Genomic DNA, 16,125 nt, shown 5'->3' with positions numbered 1-16,125 from the left:
TACATACTGAATATTATACAGTATGTATGTATGTATTTTTGCATATACCGGTGCATACAGTAAGTGTGACTAGTTCTTTACAAGGGGTTCTGCGTCATTTCACAGCACAACTACTGCAGCAGGAGGCTCATGAATGATATGACACCTCAAATGTACTTGATGTCAGTATTCAGTCTCTGTCCCGTCTCTTTCCTTTAGACTCGTGAAGCTTTGGGCAAGTTTGTGAAGAAAGCCATCGTGCACTACAGAGACGACCTGGACCTGCAAAACCTGTTGGATTACATTCAGACAGAGGTGTGTGCAGTGGTCCATGTGGACACTGGTGGATTAACACACACTCTCACAAGGCTGAGTACAGAGTATTAACAAGACCTCATGACTATAATAACTCAATTGGATCCATTGGAACAAAGGTTATTTTTTCCCACTTCCTGAAAAGTAATGGTTTTGGACAGACAAGGTTTCCACCTGACAGTGGGGCTATTCTCTTTTTTTCCCCCAACCCTGTGCCTTGTTGTGCGTGTGCGTGTGTGTGTGCGCGCGTGTGCGTGTGTGTGTGTGTTGGCAGAATGGGCCCCGTGTGCAGCCCATACATTCAAAACTAGATGGAGTGAATACAGTTAACTGCTGCCAGGAGACCCGAAAAGCTCTTTTATTTCAATTCAGTCCCTTTATAATTTGTTCTCCAAATTACCACCATCGCGGTGGCAGATAGCCTACTGCCAATGAATCTTAATGAAATAGGCCTAATCGTCTAGAGACACTCAATTCCAGTAGTTTGCTCACCAGTCAGCAGCCAAATCGTGTGCATTAATTATAAAAAAAATATCATCCAGGCAGGCCATGGCATGAGTGAGGAGGACGATACTTGTGGATTGTATTTTCTTTAAAGACGGGCCTATTAGTATATCGCAATTACCCCATTCAATCCGGGAACGCATCTGTGTCATTTTAATATTTCTTTGGCTATTTAAAAATAGCAGATCTACAAGCTCATAGCACGGCACAGAGTTATGCTATTTTTTGAAAAATCGTGAAAATGTGTGCAAATCTTTGAATATAATTTTTTTAAAGCTAACTTTTGTATTATATTTTATTCCAGGGACACCACCCCCAGAAGCAAAGATTTGAGTTAAAAATGTTTGCTTTAAAAATATATATATATTGAAAGATTTGCACAAATTTCTATGATAAAAAAAAAAAAATGTAGCCAAATAAATCAAAAAATAACACTGATGCTTTCCTGGTCTTAAAGGGTTAATAAGCGAGTTGTGGTCCAGTCCACAAGGTTGCACATTAAGCTAACTTAAGGGACCCCCCCCCCCGTCTGGGAACCACTGACCTAGAGCCTCCAGATAAGATTAGATAAGATAAGATAAGATAAGACCTTCATTGATCTTGCTGGGGAAATTCAGGCGCCAAAGGCTGTACAGGGGTTAAAGGGATATTTCACTTTCAAACCTGTGGTTGGGGTAATTTTAATGTCTACTTGGGCTTTTGTGTAGCCTGGCTCCAGCCCCTGAAATCTCCATAGCCTCGCATTCAGGGTCTGGTGACGCTGTAGAAGGCGGGGTTTTCTCGTTTGCAAATCTAAAACGACCCAATCGGGATCGGGATAATCCAGTATGAACCAATCACCAAAGAGTCCCACTTCGGCCACGCCCCCCCCATCTCAGAAAACAGCTGCACTGAGAGGGCTTTCAGACTGAATAATGGAGTGAAACGAAATGAAAATTCAGTCTGAGTGTCAGGCTAGCTTTTGTGAACACCTCAGACAGTTTTTAATTCAGTATTTGGATGTTTGATATTCATTTTTAACATAATTTATTTTGGGGGGGGGGACGAATAAATGTAATAATAATAAGTAGAGGTTTGGGCGGCTTCGCGGCCCTCACATCTAGATGTTAAAAAATAAATAAGAATTCTCCCCTCCTCTCCTCACCCCTCCCCCTCCTCTCCTCTCCTCTCCTCACTCCTCCTCTCCTCTCCTCCCCTCCTCCTCTCCTCTCCTCTCCTCAAAAGAAGGAAACGTCCTGTGGCTCATACGTCATGCGAAGTCCGGCATAAACGTTGATGCGAAGCCCTGCCAATCAATCAGTCAAGCTGAGGGTCTGATTGGCCTATCAGGGAAGCCTTCTCTGCACACACCACGTCATGCGAAGTCCGGCCTAAACGTCATGCAAAGCCCTGCCAAGTCAAGCTGAGGGTCTGATTGGCCTATCAGGGAATCAGTCAAACTGAAAGTCTGATCACTGATCAAGGTGGGGAAAGAAGCCTAAATATTAGCCAGAGCTCTGATCAATAGTCTGTGGCAGGTTTGGAGGCAAGTGGAGTGAGTGATCCTGTGCTGACCAACCCCGGACGTACTTTGGAGGCCTTGTCAATTATAGTAGTAGGATAGGATAAGAAGAAATGAACAGTCTCCTCACGCATTAGAAGGACAATGGCCGGGTTTCCCAAACGAATTTGAGCTCGTGCGTAGCCTAGAAGCTGCGTAAGAGCCTCCACGCACCTGCGCAGTAGCAACCCCGCCACGCACTATCTTCGTTAGTAGCAGCTGTGTGTGCCCAACGTGCCATCTAAACTGGCTTCAGGAGATACCATCGTCGTAGGTTCTCGTTACGTGTGTGCTAAAACTACATTCGCGAGACAGCATGCACGTGAAGACCTCCTGGACGAAGTCTACATAAAGCCTACATGAACTACGTAGTGCTGTCCTACACTACACAGCAGTTTAAACACCCTTTGCGAAAGTGAAATGGATCATAAAAATACCAGAGCCAACTGTCAAATGTCCTGAAGCAGTCCACTCCAAATACAACTTTTGAATAATATATTTATGAATTAAATTACAGTGAGGTGACATCTGCAAGGTAAATAAAACACTAAAGTGTCCCCATTATGCAAGTAAATTAAATATACTTAAAATACCAAAAGTAAAGGAATGCAGAATGTCCCATTTCCCAAATTTAATATGTATTAAAATCTTTTGAAAATAGCAGATCTACAAGCTTGTGAAGCGTTGTGAGCTTGTAGATCTGCTAGTTTCAAAGGATTTTACCATTCATAAACATGGCGAGCGCAACAGCTGTCACTTTGTGAGAGGAACTGGGGACTTTCATCATAACGTTTAACTATAAAACTTCAAAATTAAGGAAACATGTTTAGCTCAGCATCATTTATATACCTTTAGTTAACTTGGCATATGCTTAAAGGTAGGGTAAGTGATTTGCATTGGTTAAAATAAGTGTTAAATAGCTCTATATTCTGATAGTACTCATTGCTATAGAGTGTTTGTTCAGTATTAGGAGTCTCCTCCTTGTCTCTCCACCTCTTAATTAAACAGAAAATGCATTTTCGTTTCAGTTTCAGTTTCATTTCCAATTTTATCCAACCAGGACAGAGAATTAAATCAGGATATAGATTAAACAAGTGAAATTGGAAGTGATGACACTAAGAAATGAGCAGACAAAATTTGAACTGGAACACTTTACAAATTAAGCTTAAAAATTGGTACTTTCTCCTGATTGGCTGAGATTTTGACACCTACCGAAAAATGTATTTTCTGTTTATTAAAGAGCTGGAGAGACAGGGAGACATCTGTTACTGAAAAAACACTCTATAGCAATGATTACTATCAGAATATAGTATTTGAACCTTTTAACAAAATACTTTTTGTTTTAACCAAAAAATATCACTTACCCTACCTTTAATATTTTTATCAGACGATCGGATCATCCGTGAGAGTACAATTTGTAAACTTCGGGTTCATGCATAGAGGACAAAGCAGCGTAGCCCTGGTTCAGAGCGTTAGTGAGTTCCCTCTAACGCCCTGGAAGACCCCTCGCTCTGCGCTTGTACAAGGAATTCCGCTGCCATGCGAGTGCTCAAGAGTAGTGAAAATAAACAAAACCATTTCGCTACTCACCAAAGCAAAGGCTGTTTTGTGTTGTTGAAAGTCTATTCTTGGAGGTGGGAAGCCTCTCAGCACCCCAACTACTCTGTAAAATACACTTTTTGGGCAGCAAATAAAATATGTCAGCGAGACGGAAATTATTTGTATTTACTCCACAGTGCCCTCTATAGATCTGGAGGATTGAACTTACCATTAACCAAAATCTGTAGAGGGCACTGTGGAGTAAATAAAAATAATTTCCGTCTCGCTGACATATTTTATTTTCTGCCCAAAAAGTGTATTTTACAGAGTAGTTGGGGTGCTGAGAGGCTTCCCACCTCCGAGAATAGACTTTCAACAACACAAAACAGCCTTTGCTTCTGTGAGTAGCAAAATGGTTTTGTTTATTTTCACTACTCTTGAGCACTCACTAACACTCTGAACCAGGGCTAGAAGCAGCGCAGCCGCCTGCCCTACCCAAAAGAACAGATATGCAACTGCAAGCTATAGACACGGCATGTCGCAGTGCGTTGACAGCGTGTGTGTGTGTGTGTGTGTGTGTGTGTGTGTGTGTGTGTGTGTGTGTGTGTGTGTGTGTGTGTATATATATATATATATATATATATATATATATAAAAATTATATGTGTGTTGTGTGTGTGATATGCCATTCTGTCTCCCGAATGTAGTTTTAGCAGACACGTAACGCCGTGGACGTGGGAACCGATAGCACGTAGGGCACAACCAGCTGCTACTAATGAGGGTAGAGCGGAGGTTTCGCCGGGTCCCAGGCTCTTACGCAAGCTGCGTAGGCTACGCATGACCTGAAATCTACGTGCCTGCTATGATACTGCGCAGCCTGTGTGGACGCACGTAAGACCCGTCGTACAACCTGCGCAGATGCTCAACGCAGCATCTCTACGAATCTCTTTGGGAAACGCAGCCAATATCAGTCTCCAGAGCCAAGGACGGGTGTTTTCAATGAATCTATCTTAGTTAAAATGGAGTTTGAAGTTATTAAATATCTAAATACTGAATCAAGCAGCTTAAAAACTGCCTGGGGTGCTCACAAAAGCCAGAGTAGACGTTAAAATGACCCTAAACATGTTTGAAAGTGAAATAATCCTTTAAAAACTGATTACAGGGAAAGGAGACTGCAGAGCTGACAGGTGCACACGGCAGAAACCTCCATGCTCGTCTCTGGCAGCTTGTCTATAAAAGATTGATACCTTTTAGCTGTTAAATGTGCCCTAGATTTGCACAATCTCCATCCTCCACATCGACATGCACTCGTTTAAAACCTTTTGTCAATATTCGGTACGAATCCATTGAAGGTATTGAAGTCTGTTTGAAGTCTGACTCAAACAGCCTTTGCAGAAAAAAAAGCTCTCTGGGCAGCACTTTTTCTTGATAAAAGACGATTAGTCTTGTTATCACATTGTTATTGTATGATTATTTTATGTTATTATAACTTGTACTGGCAACATTTAATGTGGCGGACGTAATTGTATTTGATTGGAATACAGGCCTATACACAGACTGCCTTTTCCTGGGTAAAATATGCTGTCTATGGTGCTGAAACATTGCGACTTGTTTGCTTCTGAGGTGGTGTGTGTTTAGATTGGGGGGAATTAAAGGAGCACTTCGGCCATTTTCAACCTCATCTCCATGTAATTGGTCCTCAATAAGTAATGCTCATTATAAGACGACACCATTTCCGTCTACTCACTGTGTCTCAGAGGAGGGCTGTGAACCTGCCTACCAGTGACATCATCGATGGAGAATCCAAGGCACGGTTTGGAATTTTGACATTTATTTAGGTAAGCAGGTTTCTGAACTGTCCACAGCCCTCCTCTGAGACACAAAGCGAGTAGACAGAAATGGCGGCATCATTATAATGAGCGTTAGTGATGACCAAGATAGGTTGAAGTGGGGGAAGCGGTCCTTTAACCACCTGAAACCCAGCACAGCATGTAGATCTGCTAATTTTGGCGAAGAAATTTGGTGTAGACGGTGTAAAAAAAGTGGTCCAACTACAGTTGGCAACTTGGGTCCGTTTTACTACGACTAGAGGGTTTAAGTGGTTATGGGTCTGGGTCGTAGCCCCGGGGCCCTACAAAGCCTTTTAATCCAGCCCTGCCTGGAGCCATACAACCCCACATCACATCACAAGTCACTGAGCTCATCACACTCGTCCAACGTTTTATTGCACACTAAAAGCTCCAGGAAACCACGGCCCAATGGCCCCGGATCAGGTGGCGTGACTTAAGGGACTTTTATATACTTCGTTGCGCACCGCTGGCGTCGCGCCCCCCCGCGCCCGAAAATAGCCGATCTACAAGCTCAAATCGGCCTTCATAAGCGCTGCGTCGGCCTAAGTGAGGGGGCTTTTCCGCATGGCGGGCTATGAGTAACATGCATTTTACTGTGTGCTCTGCAGTTTCTCTTCATGTGATATTCCTGCTCCATCTGCAGATATTGGCACGCTTCTGATGGCAGGATTCCCCCCGGAGAGGCTCCAGACTGGTAGATTGTACAATAAAGTGCAAGAGCATGTCTTTAAATACTGTATATACCTCTCTCTCCCTCCCTCCCTCTCCTTCTCTCTCTATACCCCTCTCTCTCTCCCCCCTCTCACTCTCTCTCTCCCCCTCCTTCTCTCTCTCTCAGTTCAAGTGTTGTGGGTGGAACAACTACACAGACTGGTCGTGGAACCTGTATTTTAACTGTTCACAGTTGAACCCCAGCTCAGAGCGCTGTGCTGTGCCCTACTCCTGCTGCACTCCCATACCTGGAGAGGTGGGTTGTTGTGCTGTGCTGTACTCCTGTTGTACTCCCATACCTGGAGAGGTAGGTTGTTGCGCTGTGCCGTACTCCTGTTGTACTCCCATACCTGGAGAGGTGGGCTGTTGTGCTGTCTCCTACTGTACTCCTGCTGTACTCCCATACCTGGAGAGGTGGGTTGTTGGTAGTGCTGGAAGAAGTATACTCAGATGTCTTACTTAAGTAAAAGTAGCAATAGCATTACGTAGAAATACTCTGTTACAAACAAAACATTTTTACTTGAGTAAAATAATTGGTATCATAGTACTCATTATGCAGAATATCCTAGATTTCACATTTTTCTTTAAATTAGTCCAAAAAAAAAAAAAGACTAGAAATCTACAAGCTCACAATGTCCCAGATGCAAGGTTGTGAGCTTGCAGAGTTGCTATATATTTTCGAATGACCAAAGCATAAAATGGTGCTTGTATGCTAAGTAATTATAATCCAAATAAGCAAAGTAACTATAGTAACAAAAACTAAACTAAAACGTTTTCAAATAATTGTAGTGGAGTAAAAAGTAAAATATATGCCTAGTGAGCAGAAGTATAAATGATTGAAAAATGGAAATATTCAAGTGAAGTTAAAGTAACTCAAGATTTTACTTCACCCATTTTCAACCTATCTTCATATAATTGGTCTTTATAAGACAGCACCATTTTTGTCTACTCAGCCTGTGTGTCAGTGGAGGGCTGTGGACAGTTTAGAAATCTGCCTACCAATGACACGAGACAGACTGAGTAGACAAAAATATAATCTTATAATGATAATAATAATTATTATTATTATGAAGATAGGTTGAAAATGGGTGAATTGGTCCTTTAAGTACAGTACTTGAGTAAATGTACTCAGTTCCTTTCGACCAATTCTTTTTGGCAGTAGAACCGTCCTTTAAGTACAGTACTTGAGTAAATGTACTCAGTTGCTTTCCACCACTGTTTTTTGGCAGTAGAACCTCCAAACATACAACAGAGTGATTCATAATACACCCACACAACACCCGGTCTATGCACATGCAACCACGTGGATTTGGAAGCAGGATATCGACTCCACACACAACCATCACTCAAGCAAAGAGAAATCCCCCATGTCCAAATGAGATATTTGGCTTCTGGTGTCCTGGCCTATACTCTAGTCTGTTACACAAAGATAACCATTAAAATGCTAGTGAGCCGTGTCTAGAATTAAGCCACAACGGTGTACATAGAAATGCATGAATGCACAAACATGCATACACGTTGCGTGGGCGCAGGCACACACACACACACACACACACACACACACACACACACACACACACACACACACACACACACACACACACACACACACACACACACACACACACACACACACACACACACACACACACACACACACACACACACACACACACACACACACACAGGAATACAGGACAGCACTGAGGCCACTGGTTAGTGTGAAGACAGGAAAACTAAAGCCTAACATGTAGATCAACAACAGCAGTATCGACTAAACGTCATGTTAGACAGGCAACAGATCACAGCAACCTTTTGCTACATGTGTGCAAAATCAATTAATGTATGTCACACAAGGAGAGCTCAAAGGGTTCTGCAGTGCGCCCTGCTGTCCGTGTGTCGCAACTGCATGCATGGCTAGCATGGAAATGACATACAGTAACCGTCTGCACTTTAGATCAGATTAGATACGTTTGAACAAGGACTCTATCATCTCATTTGATCTAATCTAGCAGTACATACAGTACAGTAGCATTGTGGATAGGGCTGCAACAGTAAACAGAATCAATTGATTCAATTATTATTATAATTGTTTTAATACAATAGCTAAAATTGGCAAATTTTGCTTTTTTCCATGACACAGTTAGTTGTAAGACAAAGTATAACATTAGGGCTAAAGTGGTTGAACAGAATTCTGTGTTGATTATAAAGCAATCAAAATTTTCACGTTGATTTGTAGCAAAACTAAAGAAAAACAAGCATAAAACACACTTCTCAACAATTCAATGATCCTAAAGAGTAGTAGAATATCTGCAGCCCCACTGCCTTATAGCTCCGTGCTGGTTAGAGAGTCCTGAGACTGGGAGGTCGGGGTTCGATCCCCGGCCGGGTCATACCCAAAGACTCACTACCCAAAGCCTCCCTGCTTGGCACTCAGCATCACGGGTTGGATTGAAGGGGTTAAGTCCCTGCAACATACTAGTGTCATGCAGGGTTGCCAGATCTGCTTATTATAATTTCCCCGCAAGATTTTATTTGAAAATAGCCGATCTACAAGCTCACAACGCGTCGCATCGCGACGCGTTGTGAGCTTGTAGATCTGCTATTTTCAAATAGCTGATGTATATGTTAAAGTGCTCATGTGGCCCATAGTCGCTTCTTTTGGGCTGGTTTTCCTAGACCTGGTTGCTTGTTTCTCTCACAGAATCTGGCAACACTGGTGTCATGTCCAGGGGGTGTGCATCAAACTGCCTCACGCTACAGAAACAGGAAATGGGCTCCTGCCCTCTGGGCCACGCTATATATGGAATTATATGGGCTTCCCATGGCTACTGGGCGGGGCTTTCACCCTACAGGACTTGGGAAGCCCCTAATTATAATTTTTCAACAACAACCGCTGACAATTCTTTTGTCCGATAAAGTATAGTTTTTGACCCCGACGGAGGCGCGCCGTCTCAAGCGAACTTGAGCCACCGGAGGCACCACCGAGCGAGCTAAAGCGAGCGAGTCGCCGTGCCGAACGTTGCGAAGTTCGCTTGGGCCGACTCAGCGCCGTTCGAGTTATGTACCGATTAGCCTCGATCTCCAGGCTTTTATTGTTTAGTTTTGCTAAAAAATAAAAGCCTGGCTCAGCGAGTCGGTGTACTCGGTATGAGGAAGTGTTTCATTTCCCAACCAACCAGAGTGCAGTGGGCGTCGCTCGTAATGTTGTGTTAACGGGGCGGGGGTTGACGGACAGATCGGTGAACCAATGGGATCAGGCGCAATCTCTCGCCGGCTCTATACACCCGCCCCTCTATACACGAAATCAGGAGCGTTGGGGCAGCCTATGTACCGATAGGCACAGAATCGTAAATCATGTTGTGAGGAGAGTGTTTGCCCCAACTGCCACTCAAAGTGACTACTGGCCAATCACAGCGTGTCTTTTCCGGAACTTTCCCAACTCCTGTGCACTCAAATAGCTGGCATGGCTACACATGGCTTGGTAAGGCTTACTGCTGTATAGTTGTGAAAGCAGTCAAACTGGAGTATATGTTGGACCGCATCCCTCTCCCACACATCCCTAGCTCCTCTCTATTCTCTGTTTAGTGTATTTAAAAAACAGCATCCTGGAACACTCACTCTTGGCAGAATTAGTGCAACAATAGTTAGTGTCTGTACGACCGGGCCAAATTACACTGAGGGCTTTTAAAACGCAGCCTGTAAAAGTGTCCTGAGAATACTCTTTCAAGTGCTGCACTTTATGTTGTCAATAAAAGTGAACTACTGTATAAACTATGGGTGCAGCTCCTTGAATGCTGTGTTTTTTTATATGTATTTAACCCATTAAGACCGGGAACTCATCTGTGTGTCATTTTTAGATTTCTTTGGCTATTAAAAAAAAAAAAAACAGATCTACAAGCTCATAGCGCGGCACCGAGTGCACCGCAAATCTTTGAATATATATATTTTTTTTTTCTTTTTAAGCAAACATTTGTAACTCAAATCTTTGCTTCTGGGGGATTCTACAAAATGTCTTCTATATCCTATCTTTTTTATTTTTTTACGTATGTTGCTATATATATATCAGTGGTCCTCAAACCTTTTCATGTCAAGGACCCCCAAAATTATATGTATTTGGCCACGGACCCCCATCTGAAAATATTTTGTTCCAGGGACCCCCTACACATTTTCACTATTTTCTTTTTCAAAAATATACACGCCCAAAGCTCATATGAGCTTGTATATCTGCTATTTTTGAATAGCCCAAAGAAATCTAAACAATGACACAGATGCGTTCCCGGTCTTAATGAATTAATGGCCCTCTTCCCTCTCTCTTCGTCCCTCTGTCTCCTCCCTCCTGTCTTCTATATTATACAGGTGGTAATCAACACCATGTGTGGCTTCGGCGTCCAGACCCAGAAGTATGTGGAGGCCACCAAATCAATCTACCCGATGGGCTGTGGAGGCCGAGCCGTGGGATGGATGGAGTCTCATCTGCTGCTGGTGGGGGCGCTCGCTCTGGGCGTCAACCTGCCCATGGTAACCTTGAACTCCCTTCACACCCATCCAAGGCTTCCCGTACTCCGTACATAACGGCTTCTCACACTAATTGGCAGCTGTGGACAGTAACTTATACAATTTATAATTTAGGCATTTAGCAGACGCTCTTAATAATCCAGAGCGATTTACAGTAAGCAAGGACAAACAAGATGATACATCAAATGCATAGCAATAGTAATAATAACTAATAATAAAGTAATACATAAGTAAAGCAATAATCGGATAACTAATACATACGTAAACCAAGAACCTATCGTCATCTTATCGTTTTTAAAAACAATATTGTTTAGTTTTTTTAAACATTATGAATCAAGCACTTGAGCACTTGAGCCCTATTTAAAAAATAGTTAAAATAAGCAGATCTACTTACTTACTTACTTAGTCCTCTTGCACTTCTTATAGATGAGGCAGCGGGGCTGTCATCTAAGGCGCGTAGAGCCAATCGTAGCAACCAGGTTTCTCCATCTGGGTCTGTCGTGGGCAAGGTGTTGAGCTTGAAAAAGCGTTGGGATTGAAGGCCAGGATGGCGCTTGTTGGGTGTTCCACGGGCAGGCGGATGATGTGGCCATACCAGCGCACTCGTCGCATTGCTGCGAGGCGGGATGCTGGGAGCTGTTGGGTTTTCTCTCTTAAAGCCCGGTTTGTGACATGCTGGCTCCACGTGATGCCTTCGATCCTCCTGAGGGCTCTGGAGTCGAAGCCATCGAGCCTGGCCGCCAGAGTGTTATTCAGCGGCCATGTTTCCGAGCCGTACAGGAGGACAGAAATGACAGAGGCATTGTAGACTCTGAGCTTTGTCTCCCTGGATATGTGCCGGTGTCGCCACAGCGGTCTCCATAGGGACTGCATGACGGACGCTGCAAGGGCACGGCGTCGGTCGACCTCTATTTTGAGGTTGCCGGTGTTGGACACTGTCGAGCCCAGAAACTTGAATGTTGGGACAAAGTGGACAGGGGTGCCATCAAACAGAAGGGGTGGTGGTTCAGTCTCACTGAACAGAGTGGTGTCATCAGCGTATTCGAGGTCCTTCAGAGTGTAGCTTCCGAGTGACACCCCGTCAATGAAGGCAATAAACAGGTGCCGGTCCTTTCTGAACTCCCGGGCCTTTTCTATTAAGAGCCAGAGAGCAGAGATGATGTTTTTTTTGTAGAGATTTCTGTCAATTTTTTGGGGTGGGGAGTTATACATTTCAATACAGTTAAGCATTGATATTGAAAAGAAAATACACTTTGTAATTTGTACCTTTGAATACTTAAAGGGATAGTTCACCCGCAAAATGACTTTTTTTCTATCGATTAGTCACCACATGGAGACTTGAATTCATGGATATTTTTTTAGTTTTTGTCACATTCCTAAGCCAATAATTTGATGACCGGCAGCGGTTCCGGTAGGAGACACAAAGAGTCTCCTTTGTCTCTCCTACCGGAACCGCTCTCTACCGGTCCGCTGGTCATCAAATTATTGGCTTAGGAATGAGACAAAAACCAATAGGAAAAAAATACATATTATTTTTTAAAGTTTTGACAGAGAAACCTTCACTTGTAGTTGAGTGATATTTGACCAAGAGTAGCCCTGATCTATACTTTGACTGCAGACGGTAACCTTGACCCGTGACCTTCACAGACTTCACACAGGCTTCAACACTAATTGTCTGGTAAACCTTACAAGGTCAACATGGCCTTGAATCGCCACGGGGGTTACCTCCACACACACACACACACACACACACAGGGTAGAGTTACATTGCCTGCAGGAAAAAAGAATGTTCTCTCACAACAACCACACTGCACATGGGTCGATACAAGCTATCAGCGTGGAATCTCACCACTACCGAGTGTGTAGAAGTCAACATATCGACGGGGCTCTCTAACCCCGCCAGGACACCTGACAGCGGTGTTTGTGTCAGAACAAGACGATCCGCTCGGATCTTTATATCAATCAGGACCTCGCCTCGAGCAACCATCAAACAAGCCTTCAAAAAAACAAACATCAAACGGATTTCGGACAACTCCCCAGCACCAAAACACAGCCCCTCTCTCTTCTCTTCTCTGATGAATCTCCACCTTCAACTCTTGCACCCCGGCCCGTGATGCGTTGCGTTCTTTCACATCTCATCTCCGCTCCCTCAAATAAACCCTGTGTGCAGTCTATAGCTCGTTCAACAATCCACGCACGCAGAGCCAAGGGGGACAGGAATAACCCCGGCGCACTTGATTTAGGTTGATAGAAAATGTCAACTGCACATTTCATTAACCACAGTAAAGCCTGACGCCCCCCTGTTGTGGGCATGTCGTTTATATACATGAAAATTCAGCCCCAAAAAAAAATCAGCACTATAAGATTTTGGGGAAAAGATAGTCATGCTGTGATGCATTGTGCACTTGTACAGTAGATTGGCTATTTTAGCTTTATGTTGTTGTACAACAAAAGTAAATATGGTTTAGGGTGATTCATTTACTGTACCTTTAGAGGGAAAGGGCATGTTAGGTGAACATTTGGGGGAAATGTCCAATGTACAAGCTTGCAACAGCGTCGCAATGTGATGCAATGCGGTGCAATGCGACGTAATTGTGAGCTTGTATATCGGCTATTTTTGGCATACAAGGCTTAATAAATATCAGACAATGGTATATTGGTCGTAGGAATAGGAAGGAAATGTTATGTGTTTTTTGAATAATATGGTACAGAGTTGTACTGAGGGGACAGTATGTGAATTACCCATGAGCACTGTCAGAACGATGGTGTTAGCATTGGAAAGACTTGGAAGCGCAGCATGTCTGACGGGGAGGGGGGGGGGGGGGTCTCTCTCCTGAGCCTTAGAGAAGGCACGGCGTTCTTTTCACAACAAAACTATTTTAGCATATCTTTGATGAGGACCATAATATCACTTTTCTTTTTCCATCTGTTGAACGAGTCAAATGTCAGTGTAAGTAAATGCACGCTGACAAGCCGTCTTAAAAGCTGCATGTTGCCACAACATGTGGGTGTTTTGTTCACTGTAAGAAACACTAGAATATTGTCGCTGTTTGTATGGAAACCTTTTATGTCCAAAACCGGTACTTTTCAGGAAATTGAAAAAAGAACCTGTGTTCCAATGTAGTTATTAATTAACCACAAGCTGTTTCATTGGTTCAATATTTTATAAAACCCCACAGACACGCTTTAACCACTTTGACCCTCGCATCCCTATTCTAGGCATGCCATTATAGGTCAAAAAGAACAAGCTCACAATGCTACTTTAGCTACTTTTCCTCGACATTGTCATACGCATTAAATATGACATATGAAGAAAAGGAAAAAAACACTCATAAAAGATTAAATATGGAGATACAAGTTTTCTGCCCCGACAGTGACGATATGAAAAAAGAAAAACTCATCTGGATTCCTCCTGGCACAGAAACATTACATTATGAAACAGTTTCCCTACAGCTCAGATGATGCAATGTGAGCTCATGGTTCAAACAGACAGGACATTTCATCCCTCGGCTATACGACTCTCTACGAAGCTCTGAGGAGCCTTGACATACATGTAGAGTACAGCACAGTACAGTACAGTTACAGTACAGCAGTGGCTCTCAAACCTTTTCGTGCCAAGGACCCCCAAATTGATAGGTATGTGGCCGCGGACCCCCACCTGAAAATACATTGTGCCAGGGACCCCCAGAACCAAAGATTTGTGTTAAAAATGTTGAAAAAAAGAGACGATTTGCACACATTTTCAAGATTTTTTAAAAATAGCAGATCTACAAGCTCATAGCGTGGCACTATGTGCCACGCTATGAGCTTGTATATCTGCTATTTTTGTATAGCCAAAGTATAAAATATGGATATTTGATTAACTAATTTTGCTGAGGACCCCCTGGTATCCCCCCAAGGACCCCTTGGGGTCCCCGGACCCCACTTTGAGAACCAATGCAGTACAGTACAGTGCAGCAGTGGTTCTCAACCTTTTCAGGCCGCGACCCGCCAAAAATAATCATATTTGAACTGGGGACCCCCCCCACCCTGGAAAGCACTTGGAATGTACAGTAGGAGTTCGGTGTTTGACTCGTTTCCACAGATAAATATTGTGAAAATAGCAGATCTAGAAGGCTATGTTCACAATGTTTGTCTCTTTCTTATATCATTTGACAATTTCGCCAATGTTTGACAAGTTTTTAGAGTATAGTTTGTTGCTTACTTTTGATGCAGTAACGGTCTTTTTTCTTTTTTTTTGTATTAAAAAGATCTTAAAGGTCCTTAAATTGTCAGTTCACTGTCATCTGGGGACCCCACCCCAAATCATGTGGGGTCCCGACCCACAGGTTGAGAACCACTGCAGTACAGTATACAGCACAGTTACAGTACAGGCTGTGCAGTGACTAAAGGGTCTTCCATGTCTGTCTGGTTCTCAAATATTTTTCATGTCAAGAACCCCCTATTGATACGTAAATGGCCACGGACCCCCATTTAATACGATGTTGTGCCAGGAAGGAACTCCCATGAGAGGTGTGTGTAGTTAAAACATTTCTAAACTATTCCAAAAAAAAAAAAAATCTTTCAAGATTCCCCCCCCCCCTCAAATAATTTTTCTAAATTTAAAGGAAAATTTGTAAATATAAAAAAAAATTGCAGATCTAAAAGTTCACAACGAGTCTTATCGCAGTGCGCCGTGAACTTGTCGATCCCCACTGTGCGTTATGTAAACTAAGGTGGCTTTTTGTGTGGTTTGTGTCCTCCAGATCGCAGGCATCGTGCTCTCCCAGATCCTCATCTCTCAGATCCAAGGTGAGATTAATTCCACCTTGTTGTGAGAGGAGGCAGACCGCCACGGCGGGCGAAGAGAGAGCAAGAGAGAGAGAGAGAGAGAGAGAGAGGGTGGGACGGAGGGGGAAATCTGCACAAACCCCGCTGACAACTGCATCTGCAAGGACATCTTCGTTTGCTGTCGGTTGGAAACCTTGTATGTCCAAAGCCGTTCGTTTTTCAGTATTATTTAACCCATTAAGACCGGGAACGCGTCTATGTCATTTTACGATTTCTTTGGGCTATTCAAAAATAGCAGATATACATGCTCACATCGTGAAAATGTGTTCAAATCTTTGCTTCTGGGGGTCCCTGGAACAATATATTATTTTCAGATGGGGGTCCACGGCCAAATACATAT

At 43.3% G+C, this 16,125-nt stretch overlaps 1 protein-coding gene across 1 annotated transcript in view; it reads left to right on the top strand.

Annotated features, from left to right (window-relative positions):
• Positions 1-15,939, top strand: part of tspan33b (tetraspanin 33b) — a 42,070-nt gene extending 26,131 nt beyond the window's left edge. The window contains exons 5-8 of the mRNA XM_080438751.1: positions 199-294; positions 6,565-6,693; positions 10,797-10,958; positions 15,701-15,939. Coding sequence (XP_080294877.1) covers positions 199-294; positions 6,565-6,693; positions 10,797-10,958; positions 15,701-15,772 — 459 coding nt within the window. The 3' untranslated portion in view covers positions 15,773-15,939. The remainder of the gene's footprint in view (positions 1-198; positions 295-6,564; positions 6,694-10,796; positions 10,959-15,700) is intronic.
• The last annotated feature ends 186 nt before the right edge of the window (positions 15,940-16,125 follow it).

Source organism: Gymnoscopelus braueri, assembly GCF_963280865.1.
Source record: "Gymnoscopelus braueri genome assembly, chromosome: 9".
NCBI lineage: Eukaryota > Metazoa > Chordata > Actinopteri > Myctophiformes > Myctophidae > Gymnoscopelus > Gymnoscopelus braueri.
Note: the sequence above shows the minus strand (reverse complement) of the source record. Positions and strands in the feature narration are given on the sequence as shown.